Consider the following 18,798-nt stretch of genomic DNA (forward strand, 5'->3'; position numbering starts at 1 on the left):
ATATATGTACCTATGTATATATCTATTGATATTTCGGCAATCATTTCTTGTGTTTCTCTGTTTATGCCTGTAGCATTGGAGCATGCAATCAATGCAACTGATATCACAGGTTTTCATTTTAAAGGCACTAAAACCAGATTTCCTACATCAAAAACAAAATCGTTGCAAGTATTTAACAGCAATTGTAATATTAAACAACTGCATATATTCTGTGATCATTTTATAAATGGTTGCAATCCATTGATGACATTGATTAAACTAGGCCTTCTATTTTGATAAATGATGTTTGGGACAAATATAAAATTTACATACAGAGTAAGATTTATCTAACATAGCTGATGTTTCGTGATAATTCGACATGACCAGTAATGTATGCTTTACAATTTCTGTTTGACAGGAAAAACCGAATGCACAAACGTAACTTTCAATTGCTCACAAAAATGTGGAGTGAATACAGATGGGTCGGAATATTGTTTCTGCAAACCTGGATATAAACTGAATGAAACAAATGGAACGACATGTGATGGTATTTTTCAATAATTAATATTCTGGTGTGTTGTGCTCCAATTTTGCTTCAAGTACTTTCAACACCATCCCTTCAAGGTAGACTTGTAGGATATATAGAAATATATCCGTTTATTCTTTTACTTAATACTATTTCGTTTCTTCGTCTGGTTGGCTGTGTATGTACATTGTACTAGAATTTATCTACCAATTTCAACAACCGCTTCTTATGAAACCTGTAGCTGTATCAATGATACACTCTATTGAGACATATATAAAGGTAGTTCTCCCTGTTCTTAAATATTCAAGTGAATGGATTACCAAACGACGGGGGGGGGGGGGGGGGGGTTAGAAGCAATTGCGAATAGCATTTAAACTACACTCATCTCCCTATACATACAATGTTTGTCAGATTTTAATATGATTTCTTGCAAACTAATGCACAATAATGTCTTAGGTTTTCAAGAGAGAGAGAGAGAGAGAGAGAGAGAGAGAGAGAGAGAGAGAGAGAATTAACAGGAATTGTAATAACAATATCGACTGAGTACAAAAATACGCGAACGTTACATTTATCCAAATCTAAGTCAATAAGTCAAATAATTTATTTAAGGTACACAATTTAAATTGTAATTGATGTGGTTAAGATAAACAAAACTGTCTTTAAAAAATCGGAAATTCCAGTTGTCCGATGAGACATTATAACACGATTAAAATTGATTTACGCAGATATTAATGAATGTTCGACGAACCCATGTGGTGAAACTTGTACCGAAAGGGATCCTGGATCCGGTTACACTTGTTCATGTGCTGAAGGGAAGAAGCTGGGTGTAGACCAGAGAACATGTGTTGGTAAGAACGCAAAACCCCACCAGAGTATAATATGATAAAGGTAAGATATTGGGCATATCATATTTTTCAATCTAAATTAGACATTCATGACTTACTGTTTTTCAGTCTGTGAAACTGGAACGTATGGATTAGGTTGTGCCGAGAACTGTACATGTGACATTCAGAACACTGCCTCGTGTGACCCAGTATCTGGAAACTGTGCGTGTAAGACAGGGTGGGAGGGATCCATATGTACTGATGATATAAACGAGTGTCAGAATACATCGCTGTGTCCGAGCAACTCCAACTGTTCAAACACCAATGGTTCCTACTCCTGTATATGCAATCTGGGTTACTCCCTTGTCGGTGGACAGTGTATCGGTATGTGGAAAATCTTAAACTGTTACAAAGAAACCTGTATAATCCGAAATTTGTGTGTTCGGTTTCATTGAAAATCACGACCCAATTCCCATTCCCAATTTTCTTTCATTCGTGCTCTTCGCACTTTGCAATTCGATATTATACCTTATGCGACACAAAAGTGATCCCTGGGATAAGACAGGTTTCACTGTTTTTGTTTTACTAATAACAAACTTGTATGGACATGAACTACCTTGCATTTAAGGGGAATTGAAATTGTGGGAATCAAAACGCATAGAATTAAAAAAAAAATAGATTGTTATATTAACGTTTTCGTTCACATAGTTATACATACATAGTATATGGATATCGAGATTAACTTTGAATATTCAGGTTGTTCAATAAGCAGGTTTGATTCCATGCTAATCCTTTGCGTTGAAGTAGTCCTATTGTATTTGAAAGGTGAAAATAACGAACAGTGAACAATCTGATCAGTCCAATAAGGAAATCAAAATAAAATGTTGGGTAAACACGAGCTCCTAGACACACGTGTACAAGAGGCAGTATCATGTATTTAGGAGGAGTACGCATCCCCTGTCGACCGGTCACACCCGTATCCATATCCATTTCTATCAATGTGACCTAGGGATGGATTGATATTCCAGATTATATTTATTTCAGTAAATATGAGATACGATATACATGTAATATACATGATCACGATGCCTGATGTGTTGCATCTTAAGTAAAAGTCCTCGCCAGCTATATGATTACTTGATCAAAAAGATAGAAAATATTTATAAATGCAATTCTGGGTAATATGTTGATTTTAAAACTGCTTTTGTGAGCAGTAAATATTGAATTTTTGCATTGAAAATTTTCAAGTTCAGAAAATTATTAGCAAAATGAAAAATACTAATCGTATTTTACTTTTCCTTCTGTGTATACCAGTAGCTAAGTACTTCGTTACTAGCTTGAAAATACGTATGTATATTCAATTGCTGTGGTAAAATTTAGAAATTAATTTCAAAATTAAGGATTTTCTCCCTCATACGTAGCTCTTATCCCTAGACGAATTTGACTCCAGTTTTTTTTTTGGCACTCTGTTTTTCTCTAAAAATAGCTCTTACAAGTTTATTGTTATTTCGGATTTCAAAAATTTCGGTTGGGCATCACTGCAGAGACATTGTTTGTCGAAATGTACATCTCGTGCATCAAAATTGGTACTGTATAAGTTTTACATTACAGACACTTTTTTAAAGGGAGTCATGATAACACATATATGACACAGGTAGTGAAAGAATTGTCTTCATTTTCCCCAATACCACAGAACGTGATTCATAATGATTATTCAATTTCTATTTCTAATGATATCCTAGATAGGATGGATTTTTACAACAAATATGAGATACGATATGATATGCATGGTTATGATGTATGATATGTAGGATGAAAGGTGAACATAACGAACAGTGATCAATCTCATAACTCCTATATATGATATGTAGTATTTAATGAAACAACCCTCGCCAGCTTTATGTTTACTTACCTGATCAAAAAGAAAAAAATAATTCTAAAAGTTATATGACAGAAATATTCTTGATAATGAGTTTATTTTTTAATGATTTAGCGAGATGTAAATTTTGCATTTATAATTTTCAAGTTTAAAAAATGATCATCATACGGAAATAAGTCGTCCATGCTTTAGTTTCCGTCCATGTATTATAGACTCTGTTATGGGAATCATAATGACACAGAAATTATGCAGGGCGTGAACAAACTGTCCTCAATATACAACCAGTTGTCCTCAGTGTAGAATTATTCTCTAAACAGATAGCATATATAAATTGCCTTCAGTTTCAAGACTTCTCCACCAACACAGATCGTGAACGAATCACCCTCCGTTCACAACCATACTCTAAGTACACAACATGAACGAATATCATTATCTTCCGGTTTCATTTTTTTCTTTAGATACAATTTGATTCAATTATTTATTCTCACAAGTCAACAAACATGAGATAGACAAATGCATATTAAAAACGTCGCAATAAATTGGTATATACATGCATGTTGGGTACACAGATATTGTACAATAATGGATATTATTGTATACATTTGGCTAATTAATCTGGAGGGTTGACCATCCCAATCATTATCTTAATAAATCTAGATAAATTAAATTTGCGATCTTAGTTAAACACGATACTTTGAAGAATGGATCTGAAGTTTCAATAATTCATTACTTACACAGATAAAATTCCCTTATGATACATTTGCTGTTCTGTTTCATATTCCATGGCGATATTTACTTTAAACAAAGTTGGGAATATTTAATACCATAGAAAGTATATCTCACTTTAGCTCACCTGAATTGAAATTTAAGTAAGGTTTTTTGATTACTTTTGTATATCGCCTATCCGTTCGTCTGCTGTCTGTCCGTAAACATTTTACATTTTCATATCATCACCTTGACCACCGAACAAATGTATTCAAACTTGACACAAAACATCTTTTAGTAATGGTCTTTCAGGTTTGTTGATTTCAGGATTCATATCTTCTTACAAAGGCTTTTATTAGCAATTGTTAAAATAAGATGAGGCACATAAAAATTCTACTCAAAAACCACTAAGCCAGACTAATCGTATATTGTATTTGAAAGCTTCCTTAGAAAGTACTGATTCAAAAATGTTCAAATCATGGCCTTGGGGTTTGGATGAGGTACATGTAACAATAAGGAATCAATAAGTGAATGTTTCCAATGTTCTTCTGAAGAACAACAGTGCCTTCGTTACTCATATTTATATTCATGTTAGATTGCTCACTATTCGTTATCTTCACTTTGTCATCATTATCATACTTAATTATTTTGAAATTACTTTTGAACTAGAGCTTTATATGATTCTCTTTTAGATAAGATCATTCTTATATATTTTTCACAAAATGTGTATAATTCTCTCTTTCAGAGTGTTCAAGTACTACGTATGGTCAAAACTGTGTCGAATCCTGTACATGTGACATTAGTAATACACAGTCATGTGACAAACAGACCGGGTCATGTGCTTGTAAACCGGGATGGACAAACGAGAACTGTACAAAGAACATCGACGAGTGTTCTATCAATTCTACAATATGTGGAGCAAATGCAACCTGTACCGACACCAACGGATCGTATGTTTGCGCGTGTGACTCAGGGTTTCAGAAGAGTTCCAGTGGCTTATGCGAAGGTACATTATTCTCTTTTTTATATTTATATTTTCAATCTTTTGTCTTTAATATCGTTACAAACTATAATGATAGTAATTTCGTCATGAATGTAGTGCATTTGTGAACAATGTGTGTATGACTTTTTACAAATGCATTTATTTTAACGATAGGACATTCCTACAAAAATGAAAGTAGAAATGCAAATCATAAAATTCTAAAATGACAGGAGGGTAGAAACTGCGACACTTCATAACAGCGCTTTTCACAAATGAAATTTATTTCTTAAAAAATGTTTGATAACTATCACACAATGAAAACATATCAGAACGTATGCTATTATCTTTGTTTTGTTTTAGACGTGAACGAGTGCATAGTTGGACCAATCAATTGTGATACAAACGCTGTATGTAACAACACGGAAGGCAGTTTTACGTGCACTTGCGTAACAGGCTTTAGCGGAGATGGCGTTAGTTGTACAGGTATCTATACATTCAGTTGGTTTATATGAAAAAAAAAAACGATCTGCACGGAATGGTGAACAGTTTGCACGAAACTCTGAACGGTCTGCACAGAACGGTTTGCAAGAAAAGCTGACCACTTTGTAGGCGTGGCTTGAACGCTTTGTGAACGGTCTACACGCTTTGATTTTTTCGATGGTATTTGGTTTAAAATAGTTTCAATATTATTGCAGTATTCTAGATATTAAAAAAGGTTAAGAAAGAAATGATGATTCATTTTAAAATGATTGCTCGTGTACGACGCGGTAAATTTCATATCTGCTTATTAGATCAATGTTGGAATGAAAACAAACGATTTCTTTTTTTTAAATTTTAGAAATAAAAGAAAAATATGCAAATATCATATCGTCGTGGAATATTGATTAATCAAATTTTATTGATTCGTTTCTCCATTAAATTCATTGAAACTGAATATGAAATGGTCGCGTCCGTTTCGCTATTTTTGTAAATTCATTCTGAGTGTCGTTAAAATACATTTGCGATTTGTATATTCCAGAGCTCTTCCCAAAGACAGATGTTGAATAAACCTATACATTTTATATACATGTGTGCGTGTATGAAAACAGATAAAATGATTTAAAGAAATTTCTCGTCAGGAAAGATTGAAATATTTTGGGGCGGGGAGAGGGTTGTGACCGGTCTGCACGAAACGCTAAGCATGACCTGCACGCTTTGATTTTTTTTTTCGGCATCATTTGTTTCATCCTGGGGTTAGTTCAAACAAGGAATATTTAATGACTTACGAACACGTTGGAATAAAGGGAAATTAATATTTTTTTAACTTCGGAAATAAAGGGAAAATGTGCATAAATTGTATCTTCATGGAATATTTATTATTCAACTTTATTTATTCATTGCTTTATTAAATTCATTGACAAAGTCGCGTCTGTTTTGCTATTTTTTGTACATTCAATCTGAATGCCGTTAAAACACGTGTGCAATTCGTATATTCCAGGCTCTTCTGAAAGACATATCTTGAATAAACCTTTACATTTTTACATACGTGTATGACAATAGATAAAATGATTTTAAAAATTGTCGTAAGGCTGGAACATATTCTCGGGCGGGAGGGGGAAAGGGGGTTGCATCTAGACATAGAATTAGCCAGTCGATAAGAACCTGTCACTTTGAATAAGAAGGGAAGATACAAAACAAAAAGAAACAATCAAAATATGATTGAAATAGGTTGAAAAATAAATCATATAAATGAATAGATAAAACAAATACATATAATTACTAACGATAGTAATGATCAACAGATATGCGAGCGGATCTAACACCCAATTTTAATTAGATTGTTGCATTTGCCTCAATTTTAAACCTATAGAAAACTGCATTCATTTTCGAGAGACAAAAGATATAAACACCTCTTTTATCATATTTCAATTGCCCCCGCCGATTTTCACACCTGTACGAATGTTAATTTCAAATACCCAGATTCACTTGCATATATTGTGGTAAGAAGAAAAAAAGGCATTGGAATTTGCGTGGAATATACAACTTATACACAGGTCAAACTCTGCATTATACAGACAGTTCCGATAAGCGGTTTTGATGAGAAAAATTTTTTATTTAAAAAGAGAAACTTGATCATACAAATGTAACAAGACAAATTATTCCTATATACAAATTAAATAAATAAAAATAAACAGATAACGAGGGCAGAGATATACATGTCTCTGCACTTGCTAAAAACTACCAATGGTGAGAAAATGGTATCGGATTTTGCTCTGCCTGGTGGTTCTATAATAAACTGTTTCCTTTCGATTATTGCAGATTTTCACTGTTGAAAATCCGTCATAGAGACATTTTGAAATAATTGGTCGAATCCTCAACAATGTTTACCTGTCCTAAATTCCAGACCCAAATGACATGCATGGTCTGTACGTTTCTAAGGGCGTGGTTTGAACGATCTGCACGTTTCTATGGGCGTGACTTGATCATGTACAGAACGATTCTTGCACGAAACGATTTGCACGGAACGGTCTGCACAAAACACTGAACGGTCTGCACGAAACGGTGAACGGTTTACACGAAACGCTGAACGGTCTGCACGGAAGGGTGAACGGTTTGCACGGAACGCAACGAAAAGCTTTGGGGTGTAGTAGCACGCTTCGGGATCTGTACTTTTGATCTGGAGCTATATACGATTCTCTTTTGGATAAGATGATTCTTACATATTTTTCGCAACTGTGTATAATTCTCTCTTTCAGAGTGTTCAAGTACTACATATGGTCAAAACTGTGCCGAATCCTGTACATGTGACATTAATAATACACAGTCATGTGACAAACAGACCGGGTCATGTGCTTGTAAACCGGGATGGACAAACGAGAACTGTACAAAGAACATCGACGAGTGTTCTATCAATTCTACAATATGTGGAGCAAATGCAACCTGTACCGACACCAACGGATCGTATGTTTGCACGTGTGACTCAGGGTTTCAGAAGAGTCCCAGTGGCTTATGCGAAGGTACATTATTTTCTTTCTTTATATTTACATTTCAATATTTTGCCTTTGATATCTTTTTAAAATACAATGATAGCCATCCCATCTTGAAGTTGGTGTATTTGTGAACAATGTGTGCATGACTCTTTACAAATACAGGGCATACATGTATTTTAACGATAGGACATTACTACAGAAATGAAAGTAGAAATGCAAATATAAGAAACAGTTGAAAAGACAGTTGGGGAGGAACTGCGACACTTCGTGACGACACTCTTCAAAATTGAAATTCATTTTTCAAAAATATTTTTAATAAATATCACACAATGAAAACATATCAGAACGTATGATATTATCTTTGTTTTGTTTAGATGTGAACGAATGCATGGTTGGACCAATCAGTTGTAATACAAACGCTACCTGTAACAACACGGAAGGCAGTTTTACGTGCACTTGTTTGATAGGCTTTAGCGGAGATGGCTTTATTTGTACAGGTATTTATAAATTCAGTAGATTTGTATAGAAAAATCGGAACACGTTGCATGTCATGGTTTATTGGGTTGTCCATGATAACGCCAGCTTTCATTGAGGAAACCTCTAGCGACACAAAAAGTTCAGCGATTCTGAATATAGTGTCTCTGTACATAATATACATGCAAGGAGAAGATAACGAACAGTGATCAATCTCATAACATGTGATGAGTTAATAAATCAATATACTAGTTACTGCATGCTTGATCATAAGCTAACTGACTGCTTTGGAAATGGGTTTGTATGCAGTACTGTAAAAGAATACACTAATTGTGGAAACAAATCTACTGTGATAATTTTTGTTATTTCTCGGTGAATATTGTATTGATAATACACATCGTTTACACCTTTAATGGAATTTACTTTACCGTGATAAGGCTGCGTTTTTATAATATTCCTGTTATCAAATATAACATATCAGGCAACGGAACATAATTTCACAAACTGTAGCCCAAAGTACCGGAAGTACTTCTCAGACCTCTGAGAGCACTACAACACAGGTAATCCATAATACTACTGAAGCTTCACAAACCTGTGAAGCCCAGTAGCTAAGTACTTCTTTACTAGCTTGAAAATACGGATGTATATTCAATTGCTGTGGTAAAATTTAGAAATTCATTTCAAAATTAAGGATTTTCTCTTTCATACATAGCTCTTATCCCTAGACGAATTTGACTCCAGTTTTTTTGGCACTCTGTTTTTCTCTAAAAATAGCTCTTGCAATTTTATTGTTATTTCGGATTTCAAACATTTCGGTTGAGCATCACTGAAGAGACATTATTTGTCGAAATGTGCATCTGGTGCATCAAAATTGATACTGCGTAAGTTTTACATTACAGACACTTTTTTAAAGGAAGTCATGATAACACATATATGACACAGGTAGTGAAAGAATTGTCTTCATTTTCCCCAATACCACAGGACGTGATTCATAATGATTATTCAATTTCTATTTCTAATGATATCCTAGATAGGATGGAATTTTTACAACAAATATGAGATACGATATGATATGCATGGTTATGATGTATGATATGTAAGATGAAAGATGAACATAACGAACAGTGATCAACCTCATAACTCCTATAAAGGTGCACATAACGGATAGTGATCAATCTCATAACTCCTATATATATGACATGTAGTATTTAATGGAACAACCCTCGCCAGATTTGTTTACTTACCTGATCAAAAAGAAAAAAATAATTCTAAAAGTTATATGACAGAAATATTCTTGATAATGAGTTTATTTTTTAATGATTTAGCGAGATGTAAATTTTGCATTTATAATTTTCAAGTTTAAAAAATGATCATCATACGGAGATAAGTCGTCCATGCTTTAGTTTCCGTCCATGTATTATAGACTCTGTTATGGGAATCATAATGACACAGAAATTATGCAGGGCGTGAACAAACTGTCCTCAATATACAACCAGTTGTCCTCAGTGTAGAATTATTCTCTAAACAGATAGCATATATAAATTGCCTTCAGTTTCAAGACGTCTCCACCAACACAGATCGTGAACGAATCACCTTTAGTTCACAACCATTCTCTAAGTACACAACATGAACGAATATCATTATCTTCCGGTTTCATTTTTTCTGTAAATACAATTTGATTCAATTATTTATTCTCGCAAGTCAGCAAACATGAGATAGACAAATGCATATTAAAAATATCGCAATAAATTGGTATATACATGCATGTTGGGTACACAGACAGTGTACAATAATGGATATTATTGTATACATTTGGCTAATTAATCTGGAGGGTTGACCATCCCAATCATTATCTTAATAAATCTAGATAAATTAAATTTGCGATCTTAGTTAAATACGATACTTTGAAGAATGGATATGAAGTTTCAATAATTCATTACTTACACAGATAAAATTCCCTTATGATACATTGGCTGTTCTGTTTCATATCCCATGGCGATATTTACTTTAAACAAAGTTGGGAATATTTAATACCATAGAAAGTATATCTCACTTTAGCTCACCTGAATTGAAATATTAAGTAAGGTTTTCTGATTACTTTTGTCTATCGCCTATCCGTTCGTCTGCTGTCTGTCCGTAAACATTTTACATTTTCATATCATCTCCTTGACCACCGAACAAATGTATTCAAACTTTACACAAAACATCTTTTAGTAATGGTCTTTCAGGTTTGTTGATTTCAGGATTCATATCTCCTTACAAAGGCTTTTATTAGCAATTGTTAATATAAGATGAGGCACATAAAAATTCTCCTCAAAAACCACTAAGCCAGACTAATCGTACATTGTATTTGAAAGCTTCCTTAGAAAATATTGATTCAAAAATGTTCAAATCATGGCCTTGGGGTTTGGATGAGGTACATGTAACAATAAGGAATCAATAAGTGAATGTTTCCAATGTTCTTCTGAAGAACAACAGTGCCTTCGTTACTCATATGTATATTCATGTTAGATTGCTCACTATTCGTTATCTTCACTTTGTCATCATTATCATAATTATTTTGAAATTACTTTTGAACTAGAGCTTTATATGATTCTCTTTTAGATAAGATCATTCTTATATATTTTTCACAAAATGTGTATAATTCTCTCTTTCAGAGTGTTCAAGTACTACGTATGGTCAAAACTGTGCCGAATCCTGTAAATGTGACATTAGTAATACACAGTCATGTGACAAACAGACCGGGTCATGTGACTGTAAACCGGGATGGACAAACGAGAACTGTACAAAGAACATCGACGAGTGTTCTATCAATTCTACAATATGTGGAGCAAATGCAACCTGCACAGATACCAACGGATCGTATGTTTGCGCCTGTGACTCAGGGTTTCAGAAGAGTTCCAGTGGCTTATGCGAAGGTACATTATTTTCTTTTTTATATTTATATTTTCAATCTTTTGCCTGTAATATCGTTACAAACTATAATGATAGTAATTTCGTCATGAATGTAGTGCATTTGTGAACAATGTGTGTATGACGTTTTACAAATGCATTTATTTTAACGATAGGACATTCCTACAAAAATGAAAGTAGAAATGCAAATCATAAAATTCTAAATTAACAGGAGGGTAGAAACTGCGACACTTCATAACGGCACCTTTCACAAATGAAATTTATTTCTTAAAATATGTTTGATAACTATCACACAATGAAAACATATCAGAACGTATGCTATTATCTTTGTTTTGGACGTGAACGAGTGCATAGTTGGACCAATCAATTGTGATGCAAATGCTATATGTAAGTAACAGGCTTTAGCGGAGATGGCGTTAGTTGTACGGGTATCTATAAATTCAGTTGGTTTATATGAAAAAAAAACCGATCTGCACGGAACGGTGAACAGTTTGCACGAAACGCTGAACGGTCTGCACGGAACGGTTTGCAAGAAAAGCTGACCACTTTGTAGGCGTGGCTTGAACGCTTTGTGAACGGTCTGCACGCTTTGATTTTTTCGATGATATTTGGTTTAAAATAGTTTCAATATTATTGCAGTATTCTAGATATTAAAAAAGGTTGAGAAAGAAATGATAATGATTCATTTTAAAATGATTGCTCGTGTACGACGCGGTAAATTTCATATCTGCTTATTAGATCAATGAACACGTTGGAATGAAAACAAACGATTTTTTTTAATTTTAGAAATAAAAGAAAAATATGCAAATATCATATCGTCGCGGAATATTGATTAATCAAATTTTATTGATTCATTTCTCCATTAAATTCATTGAAACTGAATATGAAATGGTCGCGTCCGTTTCGTTATTTTTGTAAATTCATTCTGAGTGTCGTTAAAATACATTTGCGATTTGTATATTCCAGAGCTCTTCACAAAGACAGATGTTGAATAAACCTATACATTTTATATACATGTGTGCGTGTATGAAAACAGATAAAATGATTTAAAGAAATTTCTCGTCAGGAAAGATTGAAATATTTTGGGGCGGGGAGAGGGTTGTGACCGGTCTGCACGAAACGCTAAGCATGATCTGCACGCTATGATTTTTTCGGCATCATTTGTTTCATCCTGGGTTTAATTCAAACAAGGAATATTTTAATGACTTACGAACACGTTGGAATAAAGGGAAATTAATATTTTTTAACTTCGGAAATAAAGGGAAAATGTGCATAAATTGTATCTTCATGGAATATTTAGTATTCAACTTTATTTATTCATTGCTTTATTAAATTCATTGACAAAGTCGCATCTGTATTGCTATTTTGTGCACATTCAATCTGAATGCCGTTAAAACACGTGTGCAATTCGTATATTCCAGGCTCTTCTCAAAGACATATCTTGAATAAACCTATACATTTTTACATACGTGTATGACAATAGATAAAATGATTTTAAAAATTGTCGTAAGGCTGGAACATATTCTGGGGCGGGAGGGGGAAAGGGGGTTGCATCTAGACATAGAATTAGCCAGTCGATAAGAACCTGTCACCTTGAATAAGAAGGGAAGATACAAAACAAAAAGAAACAATCAAAATATGATTGAAATAGGTTGAAAAATAAATCATATAAATGAATAGATAAATCACATACATGTAATTACTAACGATAGTAATGATCAACAGATATGCGAGCGAATCTTGCATCCAATTTTAATTAGATTGTTGCATTTGCCTCAATTTTAAACCTATAGAAAACTGCATTCATTTTCGAGAGACAAAAGATATAAACACCTCTTTTATCATATTTCAATTGCCCCGCCGATTTTCACACCTGTACGAATGTTAATTTCAAATACCCAGATTCACTTGCATATATTGTGGTAAGAAGAAAAAGGAGCATTGGAATTTGCGTGGAATATACAACTTATACACAGGTCAAACTCTGCATTATACAGACAGTTCCGATAAGCGGTTTTGATGAGAAATTTTTTTTTATTTAAAAAGAGAAACTTGATCATACAAATGTAACAAGACAAATTATTCCTATATACAAATTAAATAAATAAAAATAAACAGATAACGAGGGCAGAGATATACATGTCTCTGCACTTGCTAAAAACTACCAATGGTGAGAAAATGGTATCGGATTTTGCTCTGCCTGGTGGTTTTATAATAAACTGTTTCCTTTCGATTATTGCAGATTTTCACTGTTGAAAATCCGTCTTATAGACATTTTGAAATAATTGGTCAAATCCCCAACAATGTTTACCTGTCCTAAATTCCAGACCCAAATGACATGCATGGTCTGTACGTTTCTAAGGGCGTGGTTTGAACGATCTGCACGTTTCTATGGGCGTGACTTGATCATGTACAGAACGATTCTTGCACGAAACGATTTGCACGGAACGGTCTGCACGAAACACTGAACGGTCTGCACGAAACGGTGAACGGTTTGCACGAAACGCTGAACGGTCTGCACGGAAATGTGAACGGTTTGCACGGAACGCAACGAAATGCTTTGGGGTGTAGTAGCACGCTTCAGGATCTGTACTTTTGATCTGGAGCTATATACGATTCTCTTTTGGATAAGATGATTTTTACATATTTTTCGCAAATGTGTATAATTCTCTCTTTCAGAGTGTTCAAGTACTACATATGGTCAAAACTGTGCTGAATCCTGTACATGTGACATTAATAATACACAGTCATGTGACAAACAGACCGGGTCATGTGCTTGTAAACCGGGATGGACAAACGAGAACTGTACAAAGAACATCGACGAGTGTTCTATCAATTCTACAATATGTGGAGCAAATGCAACCTGTACCGACACCAACGGATCGTATGTTTGCGCGTGTGACTCAGGGTTTCAGAAGGGTCCCAGTGGCTTATGCGAAGGTTCATTATTTTCTTTCTTTATATTTACATTTCAATAGTTTGCCTTTGATATCTTTTTAAAATACAATGATAGCCATCCCATCTTGAAGTCGGTGTATTTGTGAACAATGTGTGCATGACTCTTTACAAATACAGGGCATACATGTATTTTAACGATAGGACATTACTACAGAAATGAAAGTAGAAATGCAAATATAAGAAACAGTTGAAAAGACAGTTGGGGAGGAACTGCGACACTTCGTGACGACACTCTTCAAAATTGAAATTCATTTTTCAAAAATATTTTTAATAAATATCACACAATGAAAACATATCAGAACGTATGATATTATCTTTGTTTTGTTTAGATGTGAACGAATGCATGGTTGGACCAATCAGTTGTGATACAAACGCTACCTGTAACAACACGGAAGGCAGTTTTACGTGCACTTGTTTGATAGGCTTTAGCGGAGATGGCTTTATTTGTACAGGTATTTATAAATTCAGTAGATTTGTATAGAAAAATCGGAACACGTTGCATGTCATGGTTTATTGGGTTGTCCATGATAACGCCAGCTTTCATTGAGGAAACCTCTAACGACACAAAGAGTTCAGCGATTCTGAATATAGTGTCTCTGTACATAATATACATGCAGGGAGAATATAACGAACAGTGATCAATCTCATAACATATGATGAGTTAATAAAATCAATACACTAGTTACTGCATGCTTGATCATAAGCTAACTGACTGCTTTGGAAATGGGTTTGTATGCAGTACTGTAAAAGAATACTGTGATAATTTTTGTTATTTCTTGGTGAATATTGTATTGATAATACAAATCTTTTACACCTTTAATGGAAATTACTTTACCGTGATAAGGCTGCGTTTATATAATATTCCTGTTATCAAATATAACATATCAGGCAACTGAACGTAATTTCACAAACTGTAGCCCAAAGTACCGGAAGTACTTCTCAAACCTCTGAGAGCACTACAACACAGGTACTCCATAATACTACTGAAGCTTCACAAACCTTGACACAAAGTACCGGGGTAAATCTCAAAGCTTAACTTCGCATACTACACCTACAACACAGACTACTGGAGGTACTCACTGTGCAATACGGAACATCAAAAAACATAGGTAGCCCTGGTGATGCAATGAAGACACCCAGCAATAACTAAACATCTTACCGTACTATATACAGATATAGGGATCACGGCGAGTGTAACCGGTCGATGGGGGATGCTTACTCCTCCTAGGCACCTGATACCACCTCTGGTATATCCAGGGGTCCGTGTTTGCTCAACTCTCTATTTGTATCCCATGCATTAGTTCTGAGATTTATCACTGTTTGTTATCATCACCGTTCACAAATCAACCATATTACTATATAACCAAGTAGTTCCATGTACAAATAGTCAGAAAATACAATTTCATTTTTCAATGTACAATCACCAGCAAGACATGTTACATATTATAGTCCAAGATCGAACTGACGTTCAGGTGTATGAGGGCGAACTAAGGTATCCGATGCATAATTAGTCCAAAACGTTTAAATCAATGAACGTCTTGGTTTCAAATTAAAACTCATTAACAGAACGAATGATTTACCAATAGAATGTTTTGAAACTATTACGTAGATGTACCTAAAACATATTTTGTGATTAATTTCATATAGAACCTATGGGAATTATGTGAACTTGCTTTGGCTTGGAAAATAACACCAAAGACAATCTCTCCAATACGATCTTGGCTGAAATACGTGTTTGTCCAACTCTTTATTTTGTATTGCTTATAGGAGTTGAGATTGATCACTGTTCGTTATCTTCTTTCATATGGGGGCCTCCGTCGCCGAGTGGTTAGAGCATCGCGCTCAAAATCACACGGCCTCTCACCTCTGTCGGCGCGGGTTCGAATCACGCTCGCGCCGGTAAGTGAGAAAGTTTTCCAGTTAACTTTTCGGAAGGTCGGTGGTCTATTCCCAGGTACATCGTATCTGGGTTCTCTCTTCCACCAATAAAAACTGGGCGCCACCAGATAGCTGAACAATTGTTGAGTGTGGCGGAAAAACATCAATCAATCAATCTCCTTTCATATGCAGAAAATGATTCCGATTATCATGATCTATATAGAGAAAATATTGATCGCCTGGTTACATCTATCACAATTTTGAATTTAAACGAGAGATAATTTTCATGACATTTTTGGTAGTAAATATTATCAAAGATTTGTAAAACCGAAGAGAACTATACATGTATATTTCTGCTCTGTCTGTCCGTCAATAAGATTTTAAGATTTTTTCTGTAATGCTTGAGAGGGTTCATCAGAAACTTGATGTGTAGTTTCAGAGTGGTTAACTACAGATCAAGTTAAAGTTTTCAAATTTCGTAACGTTTGGCGGACATGTGAAAGGAATAAATCTTATAATGTTACGTTTTTATATTCATCGGGATTAAAAGACTGTAAAGGTAGGGCATCTGAATAGAGGTAGTCTACAAATTTCGATCGCTGAGGGTTTAAGTAATTACTCAATTAATTAACATATAAAACTCATTAATCGCGAAAGGAAGATATCAATGAAAATACATATCAAATCTGTTAATCATTCATAACATTCTTCATTTGTATCTGCACATCGCACAACTTGATATTGTGGTATGATTTCAAGTAAAGAAGTATGTTTAGGGAGTTCATTCATCTCACTATCTGTTTTTGAATTTGATTATTTCATAATAAAACTTTTGATCAGAACATTTTTCAGTGCACGAAAGCAAAGTTAGTTCTATTTGATGGACCTTTTCTTCCAGTATTTAAACTCAGTATTGAAAGTTATTTATCCTAGCAATTAATTGTACGGGATGATTGCAGCTACTCCATCGTCAACTTCCCATATTTATGTAGCAATATTCCATTATCACCTACATATGGTGTTTATATATCTCAACTGATTCGATACGCAAGAGCTTGTTCTGCGTATGGTCAGTTTTTTAAATTGAGGCAAGCTACTGACAAAGAAGTTGATGGTACAGGGGTTTCAACAGTCTCGTTTAAAGTCAGCATTTCGCAAATTCTACGGTCGTTATATCGATCTAGTTTGCCAATACAACCTAGCACTGGGTTAAATACTGTCTGGCGTGTTTCATACCGATTGTTTGACCGTTCTTTGCATACTAATTTTGACTACAGATAACTCCGTTTACCTGATCAAGATATAGGGCTCATGGCAGGTGTGACCAGTCGACAGGGAATCCTCGGTGTGACCAGGGGTCCGTAGTTGCCCAACTATCTATTTTTATTGCTTATAGGAGTTGTGGGGTTGGTTGCTGTTCGTTGTTTTCACCTTTCATCTATGCATTGTTGTTGTTGAAGTAATTCCAAAATGTTTTTATAAAAGTTAATAAGTGAGGTAAGAAAGTTTGAAAGGTATAGAATACTAGCTGATATGTTTTTTAATTTGCTAGGCTGCAACACCACATTTTATGGCACGAATTGTAGTGGTCCGTGCACGTGTATAGAGGCTAACACGGATGACTGCATTGATAGTAACGGAACTTGTCAATGCAAGTCAGGATGGAGCGGTGTGAACTGTGAACTTGACGACAATGAATGCACAACCAATCAACATAATTGTAACTCAACCCTGGAAGAGTGTGTGAATGATAATGGGGGATTTAGATGTGTTTGTATTTATGGAAACAGCAGCACGGGCTGTATCGGTGAGTCAGATCTAGGTTGAATTTAATTCAGGTATTAATGAATCATTAGATTTCTTGGGGACTCGATCTTCGTAAATTTTGAGGATACCTCTATCCCAAGAATTTTATACCGCATCGAAATATACGAAACATAGAAATTATATAATGTTTCAATATACAGAAATCTTATTCACGAAACTGCATCCCATAGAAACTGTACAATCTCAGAAATCCAAGAAATATGAACCCAACGAACTTACATGATTACGTATAGTATATGTTTTTCTCTTGACAGAACTAAAACTTTAAAGTTTTTATTATTTGACACTTACTTTTTAGCCTAAATGACAATTTTAATCACATTTTGTCTGTCGTCTGTCTGAATGTAAACTTAACATTTTCACCTTCTCCAGAACCACTGCATCAATTTCAATCACACTTGGCAGAAAGCATCTGTGGGTAAAGGGAATTCACATTTGTTCAAAATAAGGGTCACTCCGCCCCCTTGAAAGAGGTAATAATCAAGAAAAGACAAAAATAGAGTGGAATCATAGAAATCTTACTAATCTAGTGTACATTAAATTTTGTTCAAATCATGGTCTCGGGTTATGGCTAGAATAAGGGATAAAAGTTTTACATGCGGATATAGAGGAGCTATAAAATCTCTTCAAGAACTATTTAGCCAGAAAAGTTGAAATTGACATAAAAGTGTACTGATATAGAGTAGATTCAAGCTTGTTCAAATAATATTCACATGGCGTAGGATGGCGCCACAATAAAAGTTTTGCAGGCTGTTAGATCGGAAAAATCTTTCAAGATCTTTTTTTGGAAGAATCACTGTGTCAGAAAAGTTGAAATTAACATGAAATTTTGCTGACATAGAGTAGATTCAATTTTGTTCAAATCATGGTCCTCCGCGTAGAGT

At 34.6% G+C, this 18,798-nt stretch overlaps 1 protein-coding gene across 1 annotated transcript in view; it reads left to right on the plus strand.

The window, feature by feature from the left end:
* Positions 1–18,798, plus strand: part of LOC125646912 (uncharacterized) — a 324,296-nt gene that overhangs the window by 285,108 nt on the left and 20,390 nt on the right. The window contains exons 377-387 of the mRNA XM_056139838.1: positions 398–526; positions 1,231–1,353; positions 1,459–1,713; positions 4,659–4,919; positions 5,256–5,378; positions 7,631–7,891; positions 8,239–8,361; positions 10,996–11,256; positions 13,931–14,191; positions 14,539–14,661; positions 17,640–17,894. Of these exons, the coding sequence (XP_055995813.1) occupies positions 398–526; positions 1,231–1,353; positions 1,459–1,713; positions 4,659–4,919; positions 5,256–5,378; positions 7,631–7,891; positions 8,239–8,361; positions 10,996–11,256; positions 13,931–14,191; positions 14,539–14,661; positions 17,640–17,894 (2,175 nt within the window). The remainder of the gene's footprint in view (positions 1–397; positions 527–1,230; positions 1,354–1,458; positions 1,714–4,658; positions 4,920–5,255; positions 5,379–7,630; positions 7,892–8,238; positions 8,362–10,995; positions 11,257–13,930; positions 14,192–14,538; positions 14,662–17,639; positions 17,895–18,798) is intronic.

This window comes from Ostrea edulis, chromosome 6 (genome assembly GCF_947568905.1).
Source record: "Ostrea edulis chromosome 6, xbOstEdul1.1, whole genome shotgun sequence".
Taxonomy (NCBI): Eukaryota; Metazoa; Mollusca; class Bivalvia; order Ostreida; family Ostreidae; genus Ostrea; species Ostrea edulis.